At 42.6% G+C, this 26,603-nt stretch overlaps 1 protein-coding gene across 2 annotated transcripts in view; it reads left to right on the forward strand.

Annotated features, from left to right (window-relative positions):
• Positions 1-5,370: 5,370 nt before the first annotated feature.
• The window catches only part of hsf4 (heat shock transcription factor 4), an 88,488-nt gene continuing 67,255 nt past the window's right edge, over positions 5,371-26,603 (forward strand). Inside the window, exons 1-2 of one of the 2 annotated variants that reach the window (XM_041192590.1) lie at positions 5,371-5,466; positions 18,270-18,378. In XM_041192590.1, coding sequence (XP_041048524.1) covers positions 5,371-5,466; positions 18,270-18,378 — 205 coding nt within the window. Of the gene's footprint in view, positions 5,467-18,269; positions 18,379-23,970; positions 24,070-26,603 lie in introns of those variants that run through there. The other variant, XM_041192589.1, reaches the window with a different exon arrangement.

Raw genomic sequence — 26,603 nt, forward strand, 5'->3', positions numbered from 1 at the left:
TCCAGCCAAAGAGAGAACTACATGTTTTGCAAGTTGAAAAGTATCAACTTTGAACAAAAAGATCTGGTTGAGTAAAAGACACTAACAATTGGAAACTTTCCAGCTTCTGCAACCTTAGGGCACAACATAATTTCACATCATGATGCAAATACCAGAACCAATTGAGTGTATTGAAAATCATTGTGCAACTACTAGGAGGAAGATGAGATGGATAATTGTCTCCTGACCTCATTCTCCCCAATCTTTACATATGGTTATGTCTTTGGTGGAGGCCATACTATAATTTGGTTTCCTGTTCAGTGGGCAAAACTCTCTCCTTAGCCTTCTAAACATACTCCAATACACTCAATTAGTTCTGGTAGTTGCAACAAGATGTGAAATTATGTTATGCCCTAAGGTTGCTCAGCCTCTTTTCATAGGCCCATAAATTGCATATTTTTAAACTCATGTATGGTATCCTGTACCTTGACTCCCTTGTAAACCCGCTGGGTGATACGTAATTTTGGGATTAAACAGCCAGGGCGGGACTTTCCAGTCCCGACACTGGCGAGCATCGTCGCGGGTGGGATGAGACGGCTCTCCAAATTTTCACGTCCTGCCTGTGACGATACCCACCAGTGTCAGGGCTGGAAAATCCTGCCTCCGGTTTCTGTGCAGATGAGAAGCCAGGCACTGTCTTTTGCAAAGTAACCTCCAGAGGTCATAAGGGAGAGCAGAGGCACAGGGCAGTGTAAAACACAAGCAGTAGCACAGACCTGACCATTGCTTGAGTTGCCAGATGGATAGTTGTCTCAGTCTATTTTCTCCAGTTCAGAGCCGCTTTAATACCAAGTGTAATCAGAGGTGCCCTTCTTGCGATACTTACAGTCACACACTTCAGCGTTTTACTCCCTCCTCACTCACCATGCATTGTCATCAACTTTTGCCATTTTCATTAACTTAATTTAAATTTTGCAAAATTTAAGGATGTCTGCACGAATGAACCAGGTAATCAGCAGAGTCCAGAAATGGGATTTCACTGCTTGTTCTACTTATTTAAAAAAAACTTTCTTTTTTCATAAACATATTATAATCTGTCGGAGAGTTTATTCTGGTTATCATTTGAGAGGGTTAGCAGATGTGCAAACAAGAATCATGCATCACTCAGGAATGCCACAACCTTAGTTTTGTAAAAAATATATTGTTCTTAATTATCACTGTTAGTTGTTTGGAGAATTAAAAAAAATCTAGAATCTATAAACTGCAATTTTATTTTAACTTTGCAATAAGAGCCCAAGTCATCTGATAACACTTAAGTGCAATTTTTTTTATATTTAAAAAATGAAAATACTTTATTTTTATTGTTAGACTTGAGCACTTCTCTTCAATGTAAACTACCAAACAGGAGCCTTGCAAACTATGAATAATTTTCTATAATGGAGATAATGACCAGTTGATGAGCCTCACTCCATCACACAGACATTTTCTTTGATCTTGGGTGACTGCTTTCTCAATGTAAGTCTTCCTAGATTACCTATCTATTTCCTCCTTGCCCACTCACAGCCTTGAAGGTGGTGAGGAAGTATCGAGCTGTAACGTCCTTCTTAAATTTTGAAAACAACTGAAATGTTATCATCATTCTGGATACATTTGTAGATAAGTGCCTATCCATGAATAAGGTCTTCACCCTTCCCCGCCTCTGTAACCCCCTCCAGCTCTATAACCCTTCTAAATCACTGAACTCCTCCAATTCTGGCCTCTTGCATGTCGCCAATTCTAATTTCCTTATTAGTGGCTGTGTCTTCAGCTGCCTGGATTCTAATCTCCCTCTGCAAACCTCTCTGCTTCTCTCACACGCTCTCCCATCCTTTAAGATGCCCTTTAGAGCTTCCCTTTGTGATCAAGCTTTTGGTCACCTGCCCTGGAACCTCCTTATGTGGCTCAGTGTTAGATTCTGTCTTGTTGGAGATGGTCATTGCCTGGCACTTTGCATATGGACACTGACTGTTTTGGTGTCTGAGGAGTTGCGTATAGTACTGAACAATGTGCAATCATCAGCAAATATCCCCAATTATCAGGATTGCTACCTGAAAAGGAAGAATGTGCAAGGTTACAGGGATAAGGTAGGGGAGTGGGACTAGGTGGAATGCTCTTTTGGAAAGCCAGAACAGACTCGATGGGCCGAATGGTCATCTCCTATACTGTGATACTTCCGACCTTATCAAAAGATCATAAGAAATAGGAGCAGCTGTAGCCATTTGGCCCATCTAGCCATCTCAGCCATTCAATAAGATCATGGCTGATCTGATTGAGGCTTTAACCCAACTTACCTTCCCTTCCTGCTCCCTCCCATAACCCTTGGCTCCCTTGTCGATCAAAAATCTGTCTAACTCAGCCTTGAAGGGCCATGAGGACTCGAAACATCAACTCTTTTCTTCTCCGCTGATGCTGCCAGACCTGCTGAGTTTTTCCAGGTAATTCTGTTTTTGTTTCAGCCTTGAATACTCCACCGCTCTTTGTGGAATTTCAAAGACTAATGACTCTCTAAAAGAAGAAATCCCTTCCCTCTCCGTCTTAAATTAGAGACCCCCTTATTTGTAAACTGTGTCACCGAGTTCTAGATTCCTGATGAGGGGAAGCATTTTCTCATCATCCACCTTGTCAAGCCCCCTCAATTTTATATTTCAATAAGATCACCTCTCACTTTTCTAAACTCCAAACAGTTTCGGCCCAACCTGTTTGAAGCCAACCTCTTCATCCCAGGAAGCAATCTAATGAACCTTCTTCGAACTGCTTCCAGTGCAAGCACAGTATATACCCCCTTAAGTAAGGAGACCAAAACTGTATGCAGTAACCTAGGTGTAGTCTCACCAATGTCCTGTATAGATGTAGCAAGACTTCTTTACATTTATACTCCATACCCCTTGCAATAAAGGTTAATATACTTTTTGCCTTAATTACTTGCCTGTACCTGCATGCTGACTTTTTGTGATTTATATACAGACACCCAGATCCTTCTGTACCACAGCATTCTGCAGTCTCTCTCCATTCAAATTATATACTGCTTTTCTATTCCTCCTGCCAAAGTGGACAAGTTCACACTTTCCAACATTATACTCCATCTGCCAAATTTCAGGCTGCTCACTTTATCTATATCCCTTTGCAGACTCTTTGTATCCTTCTTGTAATCTCTCCTTTGTATCCTTCTCACAAGTGACTTTCCTACCTACCTATGTATCATCAGCAAATTTGGCTACAATATAATCAGTCTCTTCTTCCAAGTCATTAATGTAGATCATACCTAATTGAGGTCCCAATACTGATCCCTGTGGCACTCTACAAGTTACAGTTTGCCAGCATGAAAAGGATCTATTTATCCCAACTCTCAGCTTTCTGTTAGTTAGCCAATCTTCTGTCCATGCTAATATATCACCTCCAACACCATGAGCTCTTTATCTTGCGCAGTAACATTTTATGATTAAGGGATATGTTTTCCCAAGACTGGATGGTGTATGACTTGGAGGGGAACTTAACACTGTATGAGTAAATGGATTAAAATTGGGCCTAAGGCATTGCAACCATTATCTTACAGCTCCTGAACTTGGTGGTGGAGGTCAGTGGGTGCTGTTGAAGTATGCTTAGAGAGTTTCTGCAGTGAATTCTGTGGATTGTACCACATAACATGGCCCCTATTTTAAAGGTAGGGGTAGAGTAGGGGTGTTGGGTGCATGCAAGCCTTAAGGTGGCAGCAAACCACTGAGTCAGGGTGTGGTGATCCAGGTAATCTCAATGGCCAGGCCTTATCTTTGTTAGTGAGAAGTCCTGGACAGATCCACGACCTGACTGGTGAATGAGAGTGGAAATTCAGCAGCAGGAAGCTGGGACCCAACAATCTGTTGATGGAGGGTTCTAGCTGCATGTGGTGATGGTGATTCTGGCCATGATTGGGGTGGGGAGGGGAGAGGTAGTGGGCGAGGGTATTTTGACAGGGTTTGGGCTGAAGTTCTATCCTCGTACAGAGGAAAGAGGAGCCCAGGATAAAGGAGACCCGAAGCTTCCTCATGAGGCTTGGAGCAGCACTTGGTCCACAAGGTAAACTAAAATGAAGTTTTAAAACTTATCTGGGTCTCCTCTGGTCCAAGCTTCCTTTTCATTCAGGATAGGCTTGACAGGGAAGTTGTCACTGCTCCCAAGCTCAGGTCTTGGACAAATATTAAAGTTGGGCTTGGATCATGTGTATTTAAAAAGGACTCCCTTTCTGCAAAGGCCAAGTAAAGATTGAGATATGGTGGGAAGGGAGTGGGATCAGAGGGCATGAGTGACTGGTCTAATTACAATTGCTCCACTCCCCACCCCTGGAAGAAGCAGCTGAGTCTTTTCCTGTTTGAATTGAATTCTGGTCTGTAACTGAATGGGAGAGTAGCAGAAGCCCCAGAGAAATGGTGGGAATGATTTTTGCGTCATTTCTGAGGTTTTTTGCAGGTCTGTCAAGAGAGCATGGGGTAGCCCCATAGAATGTTAGGACTATTGTGTCAGGGAGCTTTTCTGTGTCTAACTGGTGCTGATCTAGCAGTATTTGTTGGGGCAGTGGAGGAGAATCTTTATCTTGTATCCAGCCTGGATTGGTGTAATCTGTTGTGCTCAATGCTGACTTTGGACTTTAAAGATTTATGTACATTAGTGAAGAGTTTGGTATGAAATTAATGTTTGGAATAGAACCCATTTTACCTGCTCTCATTGGGGCTCCACTTTGTGAATATGTGGCCCTCTCATTGGCTAGTTTAAATAACACATGAATTAAATATCTAAAAACAGAACGGCCTGCTGGTATATTTTAAATGTAAAACGAGTTTCGATGCGATCAGATTATCTGTGAAATGAAGATAGAAGGAAAAGACATTTAAGTGGCTTCCCCAAATGTGAGTTTGAGGGCAGTTTTTGTTTCCCTGTGTTGGTCTATGTTAGAAGAAATACGGTAACAACACCACTGTATTTGAGGTCTTCTGTTCACTATTGTTGTGGTCCCATAGTTGGTCGGGTGAAGCTGATTCGCAGCGTTTGCTTGTAATTCTTTGTGGACTCATCGTTCTGTGAAGTCTTTGCAGTGCTGGAGCGTGTACATGGGCCATTGTTCTGGGCGAGTGACTGTGCAGGAGAGGGGTGATGGCTTGCTGTTGTCATACTGGGGTCAGGTGGTGTGTAATGGGTCAGTGTCAGGTGGCATTGTATTTGGGATCAGTGTTAGATGGTATTATCCTGGAGGTCAGTGTCAGATGATGTTGTACTGCTGGTGCCGCGGTCAGGGTCAGATGCTGATGCATTGGGACAGTTTTGGAGCTAGCTGAGAGTTGATGTGATGAACCCAACGAGCTGCAGTCTGTGTATTGGGTCATGGATGGATACAGCAGTAACGTGCCCGCCTTCCTCACCAAGCTGTGGACTTTGGTGGAGGATCCCGAGACCAACGATCTGATCTGCTGGAGCGAGGTGAGTCCCTGAGATCCCAGAGTTTATGGACTCGGGAAAGAGAGTATTTTTGCTCAGAGGAGCTAGTGTGTGGGAGAGACCCGGAACCCCAATCCCAAAAGGAACAAGTCTATCCGGAGAGGCGATACACCCCAAAAATGGGCAATGGGTGTGTGTTATCACAATTCGATTATTTAAGCAGAGGATCCATTTTAAGTCGGATATTGAAAGATCGACCGAGTTCTAATTTTAAATCTTGGAAGAAACCCCGTTTACAGCAACCTTTCAAAAGATGAATTCCTTTATTTTTCCCGCTCAAGTTGGTCAGCATTTTTAAATGGAGAAAAAGTGAGATAAATCCGCGATTCACTTTGGCTTTAGGGTCTCTGGCCGATTGGATAAAGTCTTGTTTGGTTCCTTGACCCGGGCAGTCACGCAGTGTGCGAGTGTGGGTTGACGAATCCATGATCCAGCGCACAGGGTAGTTTGAGCAGCCCCTTAGCAATAACCCCCGTGCTCTTGTGGCTTGTCACAAGTCAAATCTCAATCCAACGATTCTCCTTTCAATTTACCCCTTTCGTCAAGTGGATCCAAGAGCAAGAAATCAGTAATTCCTGAAATCGTGTCATTCGGGATCAACGAGATTACAAGAACCATAATATAATCACTCTCCCAAAAGCCCTGTGACTCAGCTCACCATCTTCCCTTAAACAAACCCCTTGTCATACAATTAAATCTGGAAGTTACAAAAATATAAACCGTCCCACAAACATTCACTCTTTCCAACTTCTAATCACCTCATCATAAAATGGGTAACTTTTCACCCTGGTCTACTCAGCACCAGGGCCTGGTCCAATACTTTGAAGCCTGGCCTGAAGAACACATGCAGCAAACCGAAGGTTATGGATGATTCTCTCCATCCATGCCTTAATTGCCAACAATTTACTTGCATTACAATAGTGACTAGACTTCAAGAGTACTTAAATTGGCTGTGATATGCTTTGGGATGTTTTGAGGATGTGACAGATGCTACACAAATGTAAATTTTTTTGAGCCTCGAATAGCTTCACGCCCTTCCACATCCAACCCAGTTCTTAGCATTGACAGTATAGGCTGCTCCCCACTCTTCCGTGTTTACTGCCCCAGCTCTAGTCCTGGCCCCTGGGTCCCAACTCCTATCCCCTCCCTGACCCTCCACCCCTTCTTCCCCAGAGCAACGTATTAATGCACATCAAAGACCATAGAACCCAACATTTCCATTCTTAGAAAAACTATAAATTTCTCAGCCTCCTACATTCCACCTTGAGAACTGGCTTCTGATCAGCTAAAAACTGGCCAGTAATTCAACCAATGACATCCTCCAAGCATGAAAATTAACAGTTACATCACAGGCTTGACCCATTGTCACTGCAGCTGTACATTCTATGGTGAATAGTTCACCTCCTGACAACCCCAAAGCCTCTCCACCACCTACAAGGCATCAAGTCAGGAGTGATGGAATACTCTGCACTTGCACGGATGGGTGTAGCTCCAACATCATTCAGGAAGTTCAAAGCCATCCAATTGATCAGCAGCCCATCCATGAGGCTGACTTGGCTCCCTCCTCTTTTTGACTGGAGTCAGCATTGGCAACCATCTTGACCAAGAACATACTTGAATACACAGCAATGAGAGCCATTCTTCTGCCTCGGACAATAGATTCCTTCAAAAAGGAAAAGCACCCAGAGTGAAGCAGATCAAAAACTGCACAAATGAAGGAGGGAAGAAGAACTGAAACAGATCCAAAGCTCTAGCAGTCTGGTCGACTTCCCTCTTGATCTTACAGTCCCTGATGTTCAGGCTTTGCATCTATTTTTAAACAAATCAGGAGATATGGACATCACTGGTAAGCTGGCATTTATTGTCCTTCCCAGTCACCCTTGTGAAGATGATGATGAGTCTCCTTCTAGACCGGCTGCTGTCTGTGTGGTGGGGATACCCCAGATTCAGTTCTTCCTTCATTCTGGCATTGATTCAGTCCTTTGTTTCCCTGCCCTCCCTCTCTCCTTTTTGTTTGTCTGTCTTTGTGTGTATCTCTCTCTCTCTATCTCTCTTCTCTTTCTTTTTCTCTCTCTCTTACTCCGTCTCTCTCTCTCTCTCTCTTACTCCGTCTCTCTCTCTTACTCCCTCTCTCCCTCTCTCTCTCTTAATCTCTCTCTCTCTCTTACTACCCCCCTCTCTTTCCCAATTTTGTTGGTAGGGAGTTCCAGGATTTTGACTTGGCAACAATGAAGAAACAGTGATCAATATGTGTCCGTGTTAGAATACTGTGTAACTTGGTGGTGATGGTTATCTTATGCACCAGCTGCTTGTGTCCTTCCAGGTGGTGGAAGTTGTGGGTTTGGGAAGTGCTGTCAAAATGCTGCAGTGCATCCTGCAGACAATACATTGAACCACCTTGTGCTGGTGGTGGAAAGGGTGAATCTTAGCCTCATGGATGGGCTGCTGATCAGTTGGATGGCTTTGAACTTCCGGAATGATGTTGGAGCTACACCCATCCGTGCAAGTGCAGAGTATTCCATCACTCCTGACTTGATGCCTTGTAGGTGGTGGAGAGGCTTTGGGGTTGTCAGGAGGCAAACCACTCACCGTAGAATGTACAGCTGTAGTGACAATGGGTCAAGCCTGTGATGTAACTGTTAATTTTCATGCTTGGAGGATGTCATTGCTTGAATTATTGGCCAGTTTTCAGCTGATCAGAAGCCAGTTCTCAAGGTGAAATGTAGGAGGCTGAGAAATTTATAGTTTTTCGAAGAATGGAAATGTTGGATTCTATGGATTTTGGGTAGTTCTTGGTTTGTTTTCATAATGAGTCACTATGCTCTAAGAATAATGCATTGTGAGAGGTTCTTTGAAACATTTCTGTGGGACTAGACAATAAATAAATGTAACTTTCCTAATATTACGTATTAGTTCGAAAAAGTGGACCATAAACAACTTGAGCACAGAACAGAAGAGTTGGACACTTTTGTGTGTGACTTTGACATTGCTTATATACAATAATTCTAAAAAAAGAAAATTGGGATTTTTTTCTGTCTTGTAATCTCTCATTCTTAGTGTTTCACTCTTCCTATCTCTCCTTTTGTACACCTCTTGCACACTTCCTCTCATTGTTGTCTCTATCTCTTTATTTTGAAATATTTCTGATAATTTTACACCCTATCAATGGGCTGGATTTTTATAGAGTCGAGGAGACTCCATGGAGGTGTAAAAATGGCGGCCGAGAACCAATTTCTGGATTCCTGACCCCAGGTTAAGGATGCAAGCCAGAGCAGGTCATGAGCCCACATCTGCACTCTGGACACTGGCCAGCTCCATAGTGGGCAGGAATAGATATCTCCAAGTCCCTCACAAATTTCATAGATTCGGGCCAGCTTTTAAAGGACTCGTGCTTCATTGCCCCTCAGAGATGTCATGAACCGTAGTCTGAATGAGGAAACCTTTTGAATGGCAAGTTCAAAAGGTCTTACCCGTGTCCCCCCATGCAAGTTTATGCCCCCCACCAACTCTCTTGGCCCCTCATGCCCTCCATGCCAAGTCTGCTGTTCCACCCACCCCCATGGCCCCTCACACCCTCCATTCCAAGCTATGCACTTCCACCCACTCCATTCCCGCTCATACCCTCCATGCCAATCTATGCTACTTCCATGCCTATTCACCCACTACGCATTCTGTACAGATGCAGTAAACCCTACAATAACAATAGGATGTGTGCAAAAGCTTAATAAAACAGTGATTCATTCACAACTTTCTATTTTCTTAAACTTTTTTTACTACAGCCCTATAAAAGTGTTGATCAGCCAGCCAGACCCTTTTAAAGTATCAATAGTGGAAACTGAAAGCACTTGAAACCTCTTTATTTGGGGAAATAAACATTGTGCAACTGACAGATCACAGAGCAGGAGCTGTCACTCAAGCAATGTTTTTCCTGAGGCACAGATGTTTCAACAGTCTAATGGACGTCGGGGCTCTCAGCCAAGAATGTATAATGAGGCTTCTACTATTGATACTTTAAAGGTTCTGGATGGTTGACACTTTTTAAAGCTTCTTCACACATCCTATCGTTGCAATGGAGTTCATTGTTTCTGTACAGAGTACATAATGAATGAATGGGCATGGAAGTGCCATAGATTGGCATGGACAGTATGAGGGGCATAGCTTGGCATAGAGGTATGAGAGTACCAATGGGGGTGTAGGTGGAGGGGCACATTGGCATGGGGTTATGCAGGGCAATGGGGGGGTTGAGGTGGCATGAGTTGGCATGGAGGGTGCTGTAAGGGCTAGAGGGTTGTTTTTTGTTTTGCCATCACTATTACGACTGGGACAAAGTCCCAGAGCACAAAGGAAGGCCTTTTAAACAGCCCACCTCAGCACCCGGCAGCCCCTGTGGCTGCCTCTGAACTGTTTCCGGGGGTGCAAATGGGGTGTTCCCAGAATGAAAATGCTGCGTTTGCTGGCACTTTTTTTGGGGGGCGAGTAGGCCTCCTGACTCCCACTACCTGTCTCTAGGATGATAATCCAGCCCTACATGTCTGTTTTACACATTTCCTATTTTCATCTGTATTTTTCACATTTTTGTGGTTTGTATTATTCTCCCCCTTATCATGGGCTATTTTTAAATGTAAAAACAGATTGCAAGAGTCTCACATATGTTTTAAAAAATGCTGAAGAAAGATTGAAAGGAAAATCAAAATGTTGATGGGACTGATCAGGGCTGGCCACCTGTTGCATACCAAGGAAGGGCTGCATTGACAGAAGTGTCTTCCTCCAAATCAGACCTGAAAGTTGTCTCCGTTTGTTAATAGAGGTACATAGAAAATAGGAGCAGGAGTAGGCCATTCGGCCCTTCGAGCCTGCTCCGCCATTCATTATGATCATGGCTGATCATCCAACTCAATAGCCTGTTCCTGCTTTCCCCCCAGATCCTTTGGTCCCTTTCACCCCAAGAGCTATATCTAACTCCTTCTTCAAAACATACAATGTTTTGACCTCAACTACTTTCTGTGGTAACGAATTCCACAGGCTCACCACTCTCTGGGTGAAGAAATTTCCCCTCATCTCAGTCCTAAATGGTCTACCCCATATCCTCAGACTGTGACCCCTGGTTCTGGACTCCCCCACCATCGGGAACATCCTTCCTGCATCTACCCTGTCTAGTCCTGTTAGAATTTTATAGGTTTCTAAGAGATATCCCCTCATTCTTCTGAACTCCAGCGAATATAATCCTAACCAACTCAATCTCCTCATGTCAGTCCTGCCATCACAGGGAATCAGTCTGGTAAACCTTTGCTGCACTCCCTCTATAGCAAGAACATCCTTCCTCAGATAAGGAGACCTGAAATGCACACAAGGTGTGGTCTCACCATGGCCCTGTATAATTGCAGCAAGACATCCCTGATCCTGTACTTGAATCCTCTCGCTATGAAGGCCAATGTACCATTTGCCTTCTTTACTCCAATGTCAATCTCCCACTTATCTATTGACTGCCCATTTGGCCATCCTGTTTATATCTTCCTGTAGCCCAAGACACTCATCCTCACTGTAAACCACCCGGCCAATCTTTGTATCATCCGCAAACTTACTAATCCTCCCACCCACATAGTCATCTATGTCGTTTATATAAATGATGAATAATAGGGGACCCAGCACAGATCCCTGTGGTACACTGGCTTCCAGTCACTAAAACCTCCTTCTGTCATCACCTTCTGTCTCCTACAACTAAGCCAATTTTGAATCCACCTCATCAAATTACCTTGTATCCCATGTGCATTTGTCTTCTTTATAAGTCTCTCATGTGGGACCTTGTCAAAGGCTTGCTGAAATCCATATAAACTACATCAACTGCACTACCCTCATCTACACACCTGGTCACCTCCTCAAAAAATTCAATCAAATTTGTTAGGCATGACCTCCCTCTGACAAAGCCATGCTGACTATCCCTGATCAAACCTTGCATCTCCAAGTGGAGATAGATTCTCTCCTTCAGAATTTTCTCCTATAGTTTCCCTACTACTGACATGAGGCTCATCGGTCTGTGGTTCCCTGGCTTATCTCTACAACCCTTCTTAAATAGTGGAACCACATTAGCTGTTCTCCAGTCCTCTGGCACCTCCCCGTGGCCAGGGAGGAATTAAAAATTTTGGTCAGAGCCCCTGCGATCTCCTCCCTTGCCTCCCTCAGCAGTTTGGGACACAAATCATCCGGACCTGGAGATTTGTCCACTTTTAAGCCTGCCAACACCTCCAATGCGCTCCCTATATCAATTTGTTCAAGAACCTTGCAGTCCCTCTCCGAGTTCGATACCTTCATCCACATTCTCTTGGATGAAGATGGATGTGAAGAGAAACTTGGTAAAATAAAAGCTTTTTTTTAAGAAATATCCTCCATTTCAACATATTTATACTCACTGTACTGTATAGTTTAGTTTGACACTTCAAATGTTTAAACTTTCTACTGAGCTTTGTACTATTCCCAGCCCTTTTAATCACATGAGAGAAATGGAAATGGCTGGAAGAAAAAGCTATTATAATAAGCACTGTGGTAGTATCAGAGTGGAGATTATATTTAGCATGCAGCCAGAGAGATGGATTTGGCATAGTTACCATGTTGGAGTTTTGATAGTCAATATTATCCACAAGCTTCCAAAAGAATCTAGTTACAAATTTTCTTTTTCAGTGCATTGATGTTTTGAATCTTCACAGCTGTTCACCAGTTAGTATTTGCATGCATTTAATTTCTCTACCCTTGTTTTAAAAAAAAAACACACACTCTGCACCACATGCATTTTACACAATGTCTCGTGTACTAGTTGAATATGAAAATGTTTGGAAAGCAAGGTCCAAGAATCAAGTACAATTATACCAGTTTTATAGTGCAGATGGATGCTACAGGTTTTATTGGACCTTTTTAATATATAAAAAATACGGATAGTTTTCATGTTACCCCTGCCGGCTTTCCTTTTTCAGCCCATACCACCTATAAACAAAGTCATTCATCTCATGGCTGTGAGACACTGTTGATGCAGGATAGTTGCTTAATTTACCTACATAACAGACATAATTTTGAAGAGTAATTCATTGTGAAATTGCTTCAGATGTGATAGGAAAAATGTAACTGGTGGTACTGGGGCCCGAAAGAAATTCACCCAGACAAGAGCCAGCACCTTCGGGGGAGGGGAGAGCACCTTTTTTAAAAAAAACTTACAATGGCTCTGTATGTTTTTAAATTGTGCAATGTTTCAGTTGATTCCTTGATTCAGCATGTGCTACTTTCACATCTCAAAATAATTCATTCATAAAACGTAGTTCCTTCTTTACAAGTGGTTGAGTTTCCAGAGGTGGTTCTATCTCCGATTCTGGGGTCACTATATGTAGTAAAAACCATAAATGTCATTTCTCAAATCCAATCCTAAACACACATTGTGATAGAAGAATAAAACTCCTGCCTTTGTGTGACAATTCAAACTATCCTCACACAGCTTATATTACAATCTTTCAACTAAGGAGGCTGATCACTGGATACGCAGGTAATAAAGCCTGATTGTCTAGTGAGCAGCATTGAGCTTTAGAGCTAACACTCAGCTATGTGAACGGATGGCCTGATGGAGCAAGGCAGAGGGTGCTTTACTCTTAAGTCCGAAGTAACTATACCTGGCCTTTGAGTTTAAGATGCCAAAAGGTGGTCAAGTGTCCCATTCCCAGTACAGACTCGGTGTTTTCCACTTGTGGTGCATCACTGTTGCTTCAGCTATTTTGATTATAGGACAATAGCTTGTAGAGGTAAGGATTATAGTTTATATTCCAAAGTAAATTAGAAAATTATGGCAACTAAATTAACCCCTTATTAAAACTAGCTTTTAATAACAGGCTCATAGGGCCAAATGGCCTACTCCTGCTCCTAAGCCCTATGTTCCCATGTCTGCTGTCCATGTTACTGATTGCAGTTCCTTATATTTAATGTGAACAATGGGTTGTAGGATCTGAGGTGCATGACTGAGATTCAATGAATGACATTCACAGTGGAACGAACCATTGAAAGGGAAATACATTTAAAGGTGCATTTCCAGGGTCATAAATGGCTGAAGCTTATTATAATAAGGGATTGTTTCCTGTCTGAATTTTATCTTCATTAAAGGAGCTGTGAACCATCAGCCATTTAATGCCCAAACTCTGTCTGCAAATATTTTATTTTTGAAACGTAATGAAATTACTTTTATTGACCTGATTTATCCTGAACATTGCCAGGACTACCATAAAGAAGTAATTATCCAAGCAGTCAGGCTACCCCAACCTGCATTCAGTAAAGGTCATAGTAACACTTCTAATGGATTTCAGTCTGCTGCTGGCAAGGGCTCCAGTGATTTAGTCCAAAAACAAATTATTGACTCTTACAGCAGCCAACATTAGTTACATGGTATTGGGGAAGAGTTTTGAGCGATGAGACAAATCCATTGAATTAGATGCTGACCAATTGCACGTCATGACTTAACATGGAAAAGCTGACTAAAATTGCAGGCAGTTGGTGGACACTTTTTTTTTGCTGTCTCAGTGAGTTTTGTCTTGCTGACGTTAACACTTTAAACCACGACGCATAAAAGTGAAGGACTTTTCAGCTGGGCAGTTAACTATACAGTTTTAAGGTCTAAATGAAAGTGTCAGTAAGCAGGGTGGAGTGGAGTGGAGTCCTGTACTGAGTGTTTTGGTCCAGCCAGCTAGAGTAACAGCTGCTTTTACAATACACTTCCTTGTACTCCACACATCAGCACTTTTATTCAGACTGTAATTTTAAACAGTGCTGGTGAGCTGAATGCTTGTACAAAAGTCAGTTGGAATTGCCTTTAATTTTAAGGTTGTCAGAATGCAAACACCATGCCAGTTAAGGAGGCATCGATCAGGAAATCTGGAAAGAAAGACAGACTTGCATTTTTATAGCGCTTTACATGACTTCACATCTCAAAGCACTTTACAACCAATGAAGTCCTTTTGAACTATAAACCCTGTTGTATGTGGTAGCCAATTATTGCACAGCATGCTCCCACAAATAGCAATGAACTAAAGAATCAGATAATCGCATTTTATTTTCATGATGTTGGCTGAGGGTTAAATTGTCCGGGCTACCAGGAAAGACCCCCCAGCTCCCTTTTGAATAGTGCCATGGAATCTCTTACATCCACCTGAAAGGAGAGAGGGGACCTTGGTTTAACATCACAACTGACAGACAGCAACACTGAGTGCTGCACTCCCTCAGTACTGTACTGAAGTATCAGCCTCTATTTTGTGCTCAAATTTCTGGAGTGGAACTTGGAACCAACAAATGTCTGACCCAGAGGTAAGACTACTACCGCTGAGCTAAGGCTAGAGTGAAAATCATACTTGCTGCAGGATGCTGCAATGTGGCAAATAACCTACTTAAACCATGATCTCTATTGAGGTGAAGGAACATTGACATCCTTGGTGTGGGGGCATGTTCCCCTGCAGCTGGTCTTGGGAAATTTCCCATAACTTGCTGATTAATCTCACATTGCACACAGCTGCCGTGAGTATTCTAACCTTGCTGAGTTAACAGCAGCTCTGTACAGTCGTAAACAAAAACAGAAAATGCTGAAAAAACTCAGCAGTTCTGACAGCATCTGTGGAGAGAGAAACTAAGTTAATGTTTCGGGTCTGTATGACTTCTTTAGAGTTCTGCTGAGTTTTTCCAGCATTTTCTGCTCTTATTTCAGATGTCCAGCATCCGCAGTATTTTGCTTTTATTTTAGCTCTGTACAGTTACCTAGTAAGTTACTCTTACACAAGAATTCCATCGTTATGTAGTGATTATCCCTTCCTGAACTCTGTAAATTACGCAGCAAGCAACCCCCACCCTGCCGAACAAACAGAATCTCTGTTTATACTGTACAGACAATAACTCTTGCCTTGCTGAATGAGCAACAGCTCTGCCCAGTGCCTTGGAGGACCATGCTTACCCTCCAAGCTCCTGGATCTCCCACTCCTGCTCCCATTGGTGGCAGATCTTCAGCTGCTTTGGTCCTAATCTCTGGAACTTCCTGCTCAAACCTTTCCACCTTTTAAAAACCTCAAAACCTATCTCCAACCAAACTTTTGTCATGCCTCCTAATCTCTCTCTTCCTTGTGCAGCATCTGTTTCCTTTTTCCTATTTGTCAAACAGCCTCAGACATTTCTTTACACTAATGACACTTAATAAATGAAAGATTTTTTTTTTAAGTGTGGTCTGGGGATTTGAGTGTAACACTATTTATTCCCTACCACTTGTCGTTCTGAACATGTGAACAGTCAACCACGTAACGTTGTAGAAATGTGAAGTTATCCACTTTAGTAGGAAGCATATTATTTTTAAAATGTGGGGAACTGGAGAAATGTCGGTATTTAGATGGACATTGAACACGAATCAGAGTTATTTTGCAGGAACAGCAAGCATTTAGGAAAGTAAGTTGTACGTTATATTTTGTTATAAAGGGATTGGAGTAAAGGATTAAAGAAGCCTTACTGCAATTGTATGGCACCATGGTGAAACTACATCTGGAATACTGAGGACAGTTTTGATCTCCTTACCTAGAGAAGGATTTACTTGCCTGAGTGGGGAGCACAACAAATGTTGACTAGACTGATTCCTTGGATGAGAAGATTGCCCTATGAAAAGAGATTGAGTAGACCAGGTCCGTATTCACTACGGTTTAGAAGAATGAGATTGGCACTATAGTCTCAGAATAAGGGGTCAGCTATTGAGCACTGAAGAGAAATTTCTTCACTCGAAGGGCTGTCAATCTTTAGAATTGTTCACCTCGGAGAACTGTGGATTATCAGTCATTGAGTCTTTTCAAGGCAGAGATCAATAGATTTTTGGACACTTTAAGGCAATCAAGGGAAATGAGGATAAAGCAGGAAACCAGAGTTGTGGCAGATCAGCCATGATCTTATTGAATTCTGGAGCAGGCTCAAAAGGTGGAATGGCCTTTTCCTGTTCCCATTTCTCATATTCTTATCTAACGTGGGTCTGGAGTTGTGTGCAGGCCAGACTAGGTAAGGTAACCTGAATGACAATAGTGAGATATTTGTGTTTTCATGACAATCCAGCAGCTTTCATGGTTATATTCTGTTCTGATGCCCACCCACAAATTAATACATTTATTGAATTCACAGTGCAAACAAGATGCTACGCTGGTAGAGTTGTGTTGTTCAATAAGAGCCCCACCCCCACTCACATTATTCTCTGCTTCTCCCCTGAAGGTAGTGACTTGTGCTGAGGTATGGTTCTGCAGATCTGCAGTATCTTATTTATCGCCTTGTGTGAGTGCTGGCAGCCTATTTTACTATGGAGCGTGCCCTCACAGAGTAACCCTGGCCACAGGATCTAGATTCATGCACTTTGTAACGTGGGATCTCTGGATAGTGGTCAGGACTGAGAATCCTGTCTGGGATTTTCCTTTCCCCTTCCCTAGCCTGTGGATACTGAGGCTAAGGTTATTGGCCCAACCACTACTTCAGCAAACAGCACAAATCGGGGATCAAACCTGGGAACTTTGTGCTCCATCTGCCTCAGTATTGAATGGTATGTTTACCCACTTAAATCTTCATTGAGCATTATGTAGGGAAGTTTTATGGACACAAATTATTCCATTAACTTGTCTAAATAGCATACCTGCATTTATTGACCATCTGCTATTTATTATAATTTACATTGATTTCCAAAATGTTTATGTTCTGTAGTACATACTTAATGTATATTGTTTATACTAGTTTTATATGTAAAAATGTAGGTAATACAGTTTGAGCAGCTGCCTGTCTATAAGGAAACTTCTCCAACATTAGAAAATAGCCACTGTTTGGAGGCAGGTCATGTTTAGTTACAGCAACTGGAACTTGCAGTCTTTCCCAATGTCCTCATTTATAAAATGTATACTGACTACATGATATACGACAGCAGCATTATATTATTTACAGCAGTGAATGGAGCTGACATTGTATATATTCTATCTTGATGGTTAGAAATGGTTAATAATGCAGTCTATAGACTCCATTATATATTAAAACTGTCAAATTATGTTTTTTGACCAGTGGATCTCCTGTGCTGCTCCTCACAGTAAGTAAGAGAATGCACTGTTTATAAGGACAAAAGTATTATACTGTGGAAAGCTCAATGGATTATTCTACTGCTAAGAGGTGGATGTGAAGGAAATGCAGCATGTCTCTTGAAGGCCACGTGGTCTAATTACTCTAAATAGGCACATCCTCAGCTGACATTATTATAACTCTTGTATCTTTTTCAGAGTTGGAGATGCTCAGTCATGTGCCCACCAAAGGTCTAATGAAACCCTTTTAAAATCCCCCTGCCTCGTATTCATGTTGGGGCATCCTGGCTTGGATTTTTGGCAAGTCAGCATTTTAATTATACAAGGGGTAATGTTATGAACCTGCATTGCCATTGGGGCCCCCCACCTGCTTACAGGACAGTTCGGACACATGCTGACCCTTGGTTAGAAAATCCTGGGCAGGGAACACCCAAAATTCCAACAATCACTGCCAGTAGTCGACTCATAAAATGACCCCTCAATCCCCTACTTTAGACCAGTGTTTTGATGCCAGTGGAGCTTGAGAAGGTGTCTGTAATATAAACAGAGGGGCTCACTAATCTTCACGCATCATCAGGGGAGGATAGCAGTAATGGTTGGATTTATGCTTTGATTTGAATATTGATTCTCTTCATTGCCCTGTGATTCAGTGAAGTGACAAGTGTGTTTTCTCTCTTTTTAAAATTTTATTTCTAGAGTGGGACCAGTTTCCATGTCTTTGATCAGGGCAGGTTTGCTAAGGAAGTGCTGCCCAAATACTTCAAACACAACAACATGGCCAGCTTCGTGAGGCAGCTAAACATGTGTAAGTGATACAGCCACCTGACTGAGGTCCATAGAAGGCTGCTCTGGACAGGCCAACATATCCTTCCAGAGGTGCGGTGCCCAGAACTGAATGCAATTCTCCAGATACGGTCAGACCAAAGCTTTACATGGCTGGAGCATAACTTCCACCTTTTTGTATTCCAGCCTCTTGAAATAAAGACCACATTTCATTAGCCTTTTAAATTACTTTTTTGCACCTGTTGACTAGCTTTTAGTGATTTTTGTACTTGAACCCCTAAATCTCTCTGCTTAGCCACAGTTCCTACCTGTGCACCATTTCAAAAATATACTAATCTTTCTTGGGTTTAAAGTTATTGACTTCAAACTTGCCCACTTTGAAATTCACCTGCCACAGTTTTGCCCGCTCAATACATCTATCATTATCCCTTTACAACCTTCTGATCCCACTACTTAGTGCACATCTGAACTTAATGATAGTACTGCCTTTCATTGGAATAACCAATAAAATGATGGGACATTGTTCACAGGCTCCCCATCCACATGTTAACTTTTCATTAACCTCGCTGTTGATTAGAATTATAAGCACAATACTCTTTGTGCAGGTTCTTTCGACAGGTTAGTGTCTGTAAGCCACCATACATAGGTGGCTTAGAAAATAAAACATTTAAAAAGAGTATGGCCCCAAAACCATGTTTTGAGCTGTTGAAAGACTGCTGCTGCCAGCAATCAGGCAAGACAGTCACCAGTTTGCCTAACATCAGTAATTAACTACATCCAGCAGGAAGGAGAATTTAGATCTCCCAGGGTACAGGAGTGGGGTTCAAGATGAGCTTCCAGAATTGGGAGTAAGAGAGGGAAAGGGAGCCTCCAGAAGCAGCAAAGGTGGTGGCATTGCTGCTTTGACTTTTACAGTAAGTTTCTGAATTAATAAAAAAGTGTCACAGTAACAAGAGAAGCAGCAGAATACTTGCATATTTGGGGGAGACAGTGGTGTAATTGTAATGTCACTGGACTAGTGATCTAGAGGCTCAGATGAATTCTCTGGGGACACAGGTTTGAATTCCACCATGGCAGCTGGTGGAATTTAAATTCAATAAATAAATCTGGAATTGAAAGCTGGTCTCGGTAATGGTGACCATGAAACCATCATCAATTGATTTGATTCACTAATGTCCTTTAGGGAAGGAAATCTGCCATCCTTACTTGGTCTGGCCTACATGTGACTCCAGACTCTCAGCACTATGGTTGACTCTTAACTGCCCTCTGAAATGGCTTAGCATGCCAATCATTTCAAGGGCAATTAGGGATGGGCAAAAAATGCTGGTCTTGCTGGCCTGGCCCATGAAAGAATAAAGAAAAAAAGATAGAAAGAGATGCATCTAGACACTGAGAGAGACATAGAGCGAGGTGGTGAGATAGATGTAGAAACACATTGACAGGTAGAATTACACAGTGTGTCAGAAAGAGGCATAAAGCGAGAAAGAAGCATGATCCCACAATAATGGAGTTGTAGTTTAGTTGCTGTAATTGCTATGGTCCCAATTATCTTCCTCCTTAATAATCATAGCCCAACTTTGCATTTCAAGTCTGCATACTGAGCACCTGATGAGACAACTGCTGGTCAAGATGAAGGAAAAAATGTGCAACAGAAATAGTGACTGAGAAGCGAGTTGGAGACCACTTGGTGATTGTTCTGGACAGTCGGGTGGATGAAGAAATAATGAGATTTCCTGCACCTACCAATCCCTTGTTTCCCTCTCACCACAATTACTTTGAGCAGTAACAATGGAGGGAACCATCATTGTAAAGATCGTTGGAAGAGTCTGATTGGCAAAATCCAGGACCACATCCTTTGATAAATGGAAAAAGTGTAAATTCAATCATCCTACATTCCTAATGGCTAGTCACGCTCAAAAGGAAATAGCTTAGAGCATTGCTGTGCAGATTCTTTGATCTGTGCTCTCTTTGACCACAGATCCCTTTGGAAACACTGTCTCACTGAATTTATCCCAGCAGACTGTACTACTTTAAACCTCTCTTTCCTCTTTGAACTCTAATACAAATTCCTCTCTTACACTTCTACATCTATGGCTGTTACCAGGTGTTATCTGAATATGATGGTTTTGGGTTCGAACAATTGCATATAAATTGCAGCACAGAAACAGGCCATTCAGTCCACCCTGTCTGCGATGGTGATTATCCTTTCACCAGCAATAATTCCTATCCGATGTACCTCAACTATGTTCCCAAAACCTACCATTCCCTTTCCCTTTCACAGGCCCTGAAGTCTGTAATTCCTTCTCTAAACTTTTCCATCTCTCCCTCCTCCTTTTGGATGCAACCTCTTTGATCTGGCAAAGGTACAGCAGCATAGTGAGTGCAGCTCTGAGGAAATTCCCAGCAAGGCTTCGAGAGTTTAGAGATACAGATTCATATTTACAACGATTTGAATAATGGATAACAAAGTTACCAGTGCCTTGGGATGTGCTGTCTACAAAATAATTAGTTGATTTAAGATATATTATTTGACTGAGCAAATTATGGAGACAGCTGAAACAGTGTTGATTTATATTGAGGTTGCTTTCTGCGCCATAGCATAGGATCTGGTTTGTAACAAATGATGATCTTTTCTCGACATCTTCTAAAATTGTCTTTTTTAAAACCAATCTGAGGTGGCACTTGACCATAATGAGGGTCCAGGGCTGACCCTGGAATATGTCAGAGATTAAGTGTAGACCTGTTGTAATATTTGAATGATTATTTCAAATTGATAAGGTGCACTTTCCTGAAGTATTTACTGTTACAATAGGCTGGCTGTGCTGTTAGCTAGTTTCTATCAAAGGGACCAAATAGGGACATTTGAGATCACAGAATTGTTACAACACAGGAGACCTTTCAGCCCATTGTGTCTGTGCTAGCTCTCTTGATAAGCAATGCACCTGATGACGTGAGGATCCTGCAAGAATCTAGACCATCTTTACTTGAAAATAATGAACTAATGGTAGACCGTACTTATCCCTTTTTTTAACCTTCTTTAGTAGTTTCTCAAGGTTTCGAAGTTGTTCACCCTTTACATGGTTGAGCTTTCTTGCACCTGACAATTTCGATTTCTTTGACCCATGTCAAACTAAGCTTCGGTTCCCCTTTTAGGTGTTCCAATTTACTGGTCCATTTTCATATCTTTTCATTTCACATCTTTTTTTTAGTTCTAACTTGCTACTCCCTAGGTCCGCCTGCTAGATTTCAGTTCTTCTTTCAGACTTACCGGCCAGGCCTTCAGCATTGATTAATATGTCTTTATGCCTTTCCAGGTGGCCTTGAGAACTGATTTCTGATCAACCTTTAGCTACTTTCCCAACCCAAGCAGCAATCGTTTCTTCTGTCTGACCTTCCCTTCAGCTTGAACATTCTGCTTCTGAGACTGAATGTTATGATTTCTGATTATTGGCGCTCAACAACAAGCATGGTGCTTTTCACAGAAAGGAATGTGCGATTGTGGGGTTGATAACAGTTGTAGAGAACTATAGGAGGCTTTTGAAGAGGTGGGCTGGTGAAAGACACTTTGGAAAGATTATTTCAGAGAATAGGCAGAATTAGCAACATGAGTTGCTTCGTCGTTTTGTACAGGAAATTCATTATTTTTTCAGAACAGCCTGCTAGTATTTACTGTTTGGCCCTGGAAACCATTGATTATTTACTCAAAACAAGCTGGGTACAGTAGCCTAGTGACCATAGTACCGAACCAACAATCCAAGGATTGAGAGTTCAAAATACAAGATGGGAATTTGTGAAATTTGAATTGAAGAAATCTGTTAAGTTGTGCACTAGCACCAAAAGAAATATGAACAAAAAAACAATTGGTTTATGAAAGTTCTTCAAGCAGGGACTTCTAGTCTGGCCAACATCTGATTCCAATGCCACACTATGTAGTTGACTTTTAATTATAGCAGCTATTTAATCTGTTCAATAATGTCAGGAATTCTATCTATAGTCACCTGGAGATAAGGTCCATTCACAAATAATAACCGGCCAACCACATTATGTGATTATCAGTTGCCAAGTTTAAGAAGCATACCATTGTCATCAACAGTCATGTGAAACCTGCATGTACCCTAGAGATAGCTGTTGTTGAGGACTAGATTGGTGCTTGTGAAAAAGTTTTAATTGTAGTGTGAAACCTTTATACTTTATCAAAAATACCAAAATAATTTCAAGAATGATTTGTTTAAAATGCCATTTTTACTTGGATCGGAATTAAAATGTAAATAACATTAATCCCTACCTGGGACTGTTGAGGTGTGCAGAGAAAGACAAGAGCATTTTAACTGCCATGTATCTATATCTCACAGATCTAAATAACATCCTTTGTTTATACACTGCAACAAAAAAGAGATAAGCTAATTTGCAAATATTTGCATATTGTTCAAAGCATGGTTGTTTATAGCTGAATTATTTGTTTGACACAACTACAACATTCTTCCTACAAACAGGCTTTGGTTATTAGTACAATGGATGTGTTTCATTCCACATTCAGGGCACATTTCTCACCTTGAGGAAATGTAGTGGTCATGACAGTGTCAATCCTCTTTTTGTGTTTGGGTGGTGATTTGTGTTGGTTTAGGCCAAGCATTTCTGAGAGTGGGTTGGATACTTTGAAGCTGTTAGAATCAAATTAATTATTAAAATAACACCTTCATCCACCTTGTTAACATCATCTTCCTCCGCCGCTTTCTCGGCTAACCTGCTGCTGAAACTCTCTCCTTTCTCAGCTCCAGACCCAACTACTCCAAAATTCTCCAGGTTGGCCTCCCATTCTCCTTCCTTTGCAAGCTTCAGCTCACCCATACTTTGTTGCCCCTTATCCTATCCTGTATCAAATCTTTCTCACACATCACGCCTTTACATTCCAATCAACATTGACTCCCGGTCTTCCAATTTAAAATTTTCGTTTAAATCCCTCCGTGACCTTGCCCCTTCCTATTTTTATAATTCCCTCCAGTCTCTTTCCATCCCAAGGACGTATGCCTGCCCGTTACAGAGGCAATTGTGTACACTGGAGACCTCTGGCCAAACCTGTGTACAGGAGATTAATATCATTTGTTACATAGACTGCTGTACTGGAGAAATCTATTAATCATTAATGTAACTGCTGTGTGTATAAAGTGTTGACTGACTGAAAATGTATAGCGCTGGTATAAACTGGAACACTTTGCAAAAGCTTTCGTATGTGCAGCTTAGCATTGATCTCTCAGAGCTGGAATGGTTGTGCTGTGGTTAAAATATAACTTTTCTCTAGTATTGATCAATGTCAGCACTAGAAAATTCAACTTGATAAAGTACCAAGGCCAAGCTAATCTCCTGCTCCAGCGAGGCTGAAAACAAAGCAACTTGCCAGTTTGAAATTAGTGACCGTGATCCCTCTATCAGAATACCCTCAGTATATTTGCTTCTTCATATTCAATCACTCAAGACTGAACTGTATTTTCCCAACCCAATCCCTCAGTTTATTTATCCTTCCAGTTTCAAACACTGAAGGGCTTGACCCTCCATCCTTTGTTTTCTCTCTGTTTTTCTGTTATACCTGGTCCTTTGTCTCCTGTTGCAGTTCTTCCCATATAGGTGGAGTCAAACCTGGCACAAAGGAAGATGGTTGTGGCTGTTGGAGGTCAGTCATCTCAGCTCCAGGACATCACTGCAGGAGTTCCTCAGGGTAATGTCCTAGGTTCAACCATCTTTAGCTGTTTCATCAATGACCTTCCTCCTTGGTAAGGTCAGAAGTGGGGATGTTCACTGATGATTGCACAACGTTCAGCACCATTTGCAACTCCTCAGATACTGAAGCAGCCCATGTCCAAATGCAGCAAGATCTGGTCAATATTCAGGCTTAGGATGACAAGTGGCAAGTAACATTCACGCCAAACAAGTGTCAGGCAATGCCCATCTCCATCTCCAACAAAAGAAAATCCAACCATTGTCCCTTGATGTTCAAAGGCATTACCATCCCTGAATCCCCCAATATCAACATCTTGAGGATTACCATTGACCAGAAACTGAACTGCACTAACCATATAAATACTGTGGCTACAAGAGCGGTCAGAGGCTAGGAATCGTGCAATGAGTAACTCACCTCCTGACTCCCCAAAGCCTGTCCACCATCTGCAAGGCACAAGTCAGGAGTGTGATTGAATACTCCCCACTTGCCAGGATGAGTGCAGCTCCCACAACACTGAAGAAAGCTTTGACACTGTCGAGGACAAAGCAGTCCACTTGATTGGCACCACATCTACAAACATTCAGTCCCTTCACCACTGATGAATAATGGCAGCAGCGTGCACCATCTACAAGATGCACTGCAGGAATTCACCAAGGCTCCTTACACAGCACCTTCCAAACCCATGACCGCTACCACCTTTAAGGACAAGGGCAGCGGATAGATGGGAATATCACCACCTGGAAGTTCCCCTCCAAGTGACTCACCATCCTGACTTGGAAATATATTACCGTTCCTTTACTGTCACTGGGTCAAAATCTTGGAACTCCCTTCATAACAGTGCAGTGGGTGTACCTACACCACATAGACTGCAGTGGTTCAAGAAAGCAGCTCACCACTACCTTCTTGAGGGCAACTAGGGATGGGCAATAAATACTGGCCCAGCCAGCGAAGGCCACATCCTATGAATGAATTAAAAAAAACACCATTGACCAGGTCCCCTTTGGATGAGAGATAAATTTAACCTAAGTTACAGTTCAAGTAGTTTTCTGCAAAAAATTAATTTGGACAAAACCCAGCTTTGGAAGCTGCAGTTTAATTTTAAAACATGTTTTTCCATAACAAAAACAGAATTACCTGGAAAAACTCAGCAGGTCTGGCAGCATCGGCGGAGAAGAAAAGAGTTGATGTTTCAAGTCCTCATGACCCTTCAACAGAGCTAGGTGAATCCAAGGAAGGGGAGAAATATAAGCTGGTTTAAGGTGTGTGTGGTGGGGAGGGTGGGGGGGGGGAGGGGGGGGGGGGGGGGGGGGGGGCGTGGTTTGGGGGGGGGGGGAAGAGAAGTGGAGGGGGGGGGTGGTGTTGTAGGGACAAACAAGCAGTGATAGAAGCAGATCATCAAAAGATGTCACAGACAACAGAACAGAAGAACACAGGTGTTAAAGTTGGTGATATTATCTAAACGAATGTGCTAATTAAGAATGGATGGTAGGGCACTCAAGGTATTGCTCTAGTGGGGGTGGGGGCAGCATAAAAGATTTAAAAATATTTAAAAATAATGGAAATAGGTGGGAAAAGAAAATTCTATATAATTTATTGGAAAAAACAAAAGGAAGGGGGAAGAAACAGAAAGGGGGTGGGGATGGAGGAGGGAACTCAAGACCTAAAGTTCTTTAATTCAATATTCAGTCCAGAAGGCTGTAAAGTGCCTAGTCGGAAGATGAGGTGTTGTTCCTCCAGTTTGCGCTGGGCTTCACTGGAACAATGCAGCAAGCCAAGGACAGACATGTGGGCAAGAGAGCAGGGTGGAGTGTTAAAATGGCAAGCGACAGGGAGGTTTGGGTCATTCTTGCGGACAGACCGCAGGTGTTCTGCAAAGCGGTCGCCCAGTTTACGTTTGGTCTCCAATGTAGAGGAGACCACATTGGGAGCAACGAATGCAGTAGACTAAGCTGGGGGAAATGCAAGTGAAATGCTGCTTCAGTTGAAAGGAGTGTTTGGGCCCTTGGACGGTGAGGAGAGAGGAAGTGAAGGGGCAGATGTTACATCTTTTGCGTGGGCATGGGGTGGTGCCATAGGAGGGGGTTGAGGAGTAGGAGGTGATGGAGGAGTGGACCAGGGTATCCCGGAGGGAACGATCCCTACGGAATGCCAACATGGGGGGTGAAGGGAAGATGTGTTTGGTGGTGGCATCATGCTGGAGTAGGCGGAAATGGCGGAGGATGATCCTTTGAATGCAGAGGCTGGTGGGGTGATAAGTGAGGACAAGGGGGTCCCTATCATGTTTCTGGGAGGGTGGAGAAGGCGTGAGGGCGGATGCGCGGGAGATGGGCCGGACATGGTTGAGGGCCCTGTCAACGACCGTGGGTGGAAAACCTCGGTTAAGGAAGAAGGAGGACATGTCAGAGGAACTGTTTTTGAAGGTAGCATCATCAGAACAGATGCGACGGAGGCGAAGGAACTGAGAGAATGGGAGGGAGTCCTTACAGGAAGCGGGGTGTGAGGAGCTGTAGTCGAGCTAGCTGTGGGAGTCG

The sequence above is a fragment of the Carcharodon carcharias genome, chromosome 7 (genome assembly GCF_017639515.1).
Source record: "Carcharodon carcharias isolate sCarCar2 chromosome 7, sCarCar2.pri, whole genome shotgun sequence".
Taxonomy (NCBI): Eukaryota; Metazoa; Chordata; class Chondrichthyes; order Lamniformes; family Lamnidae; genus Carcharodon; species Carcharodon carcharias.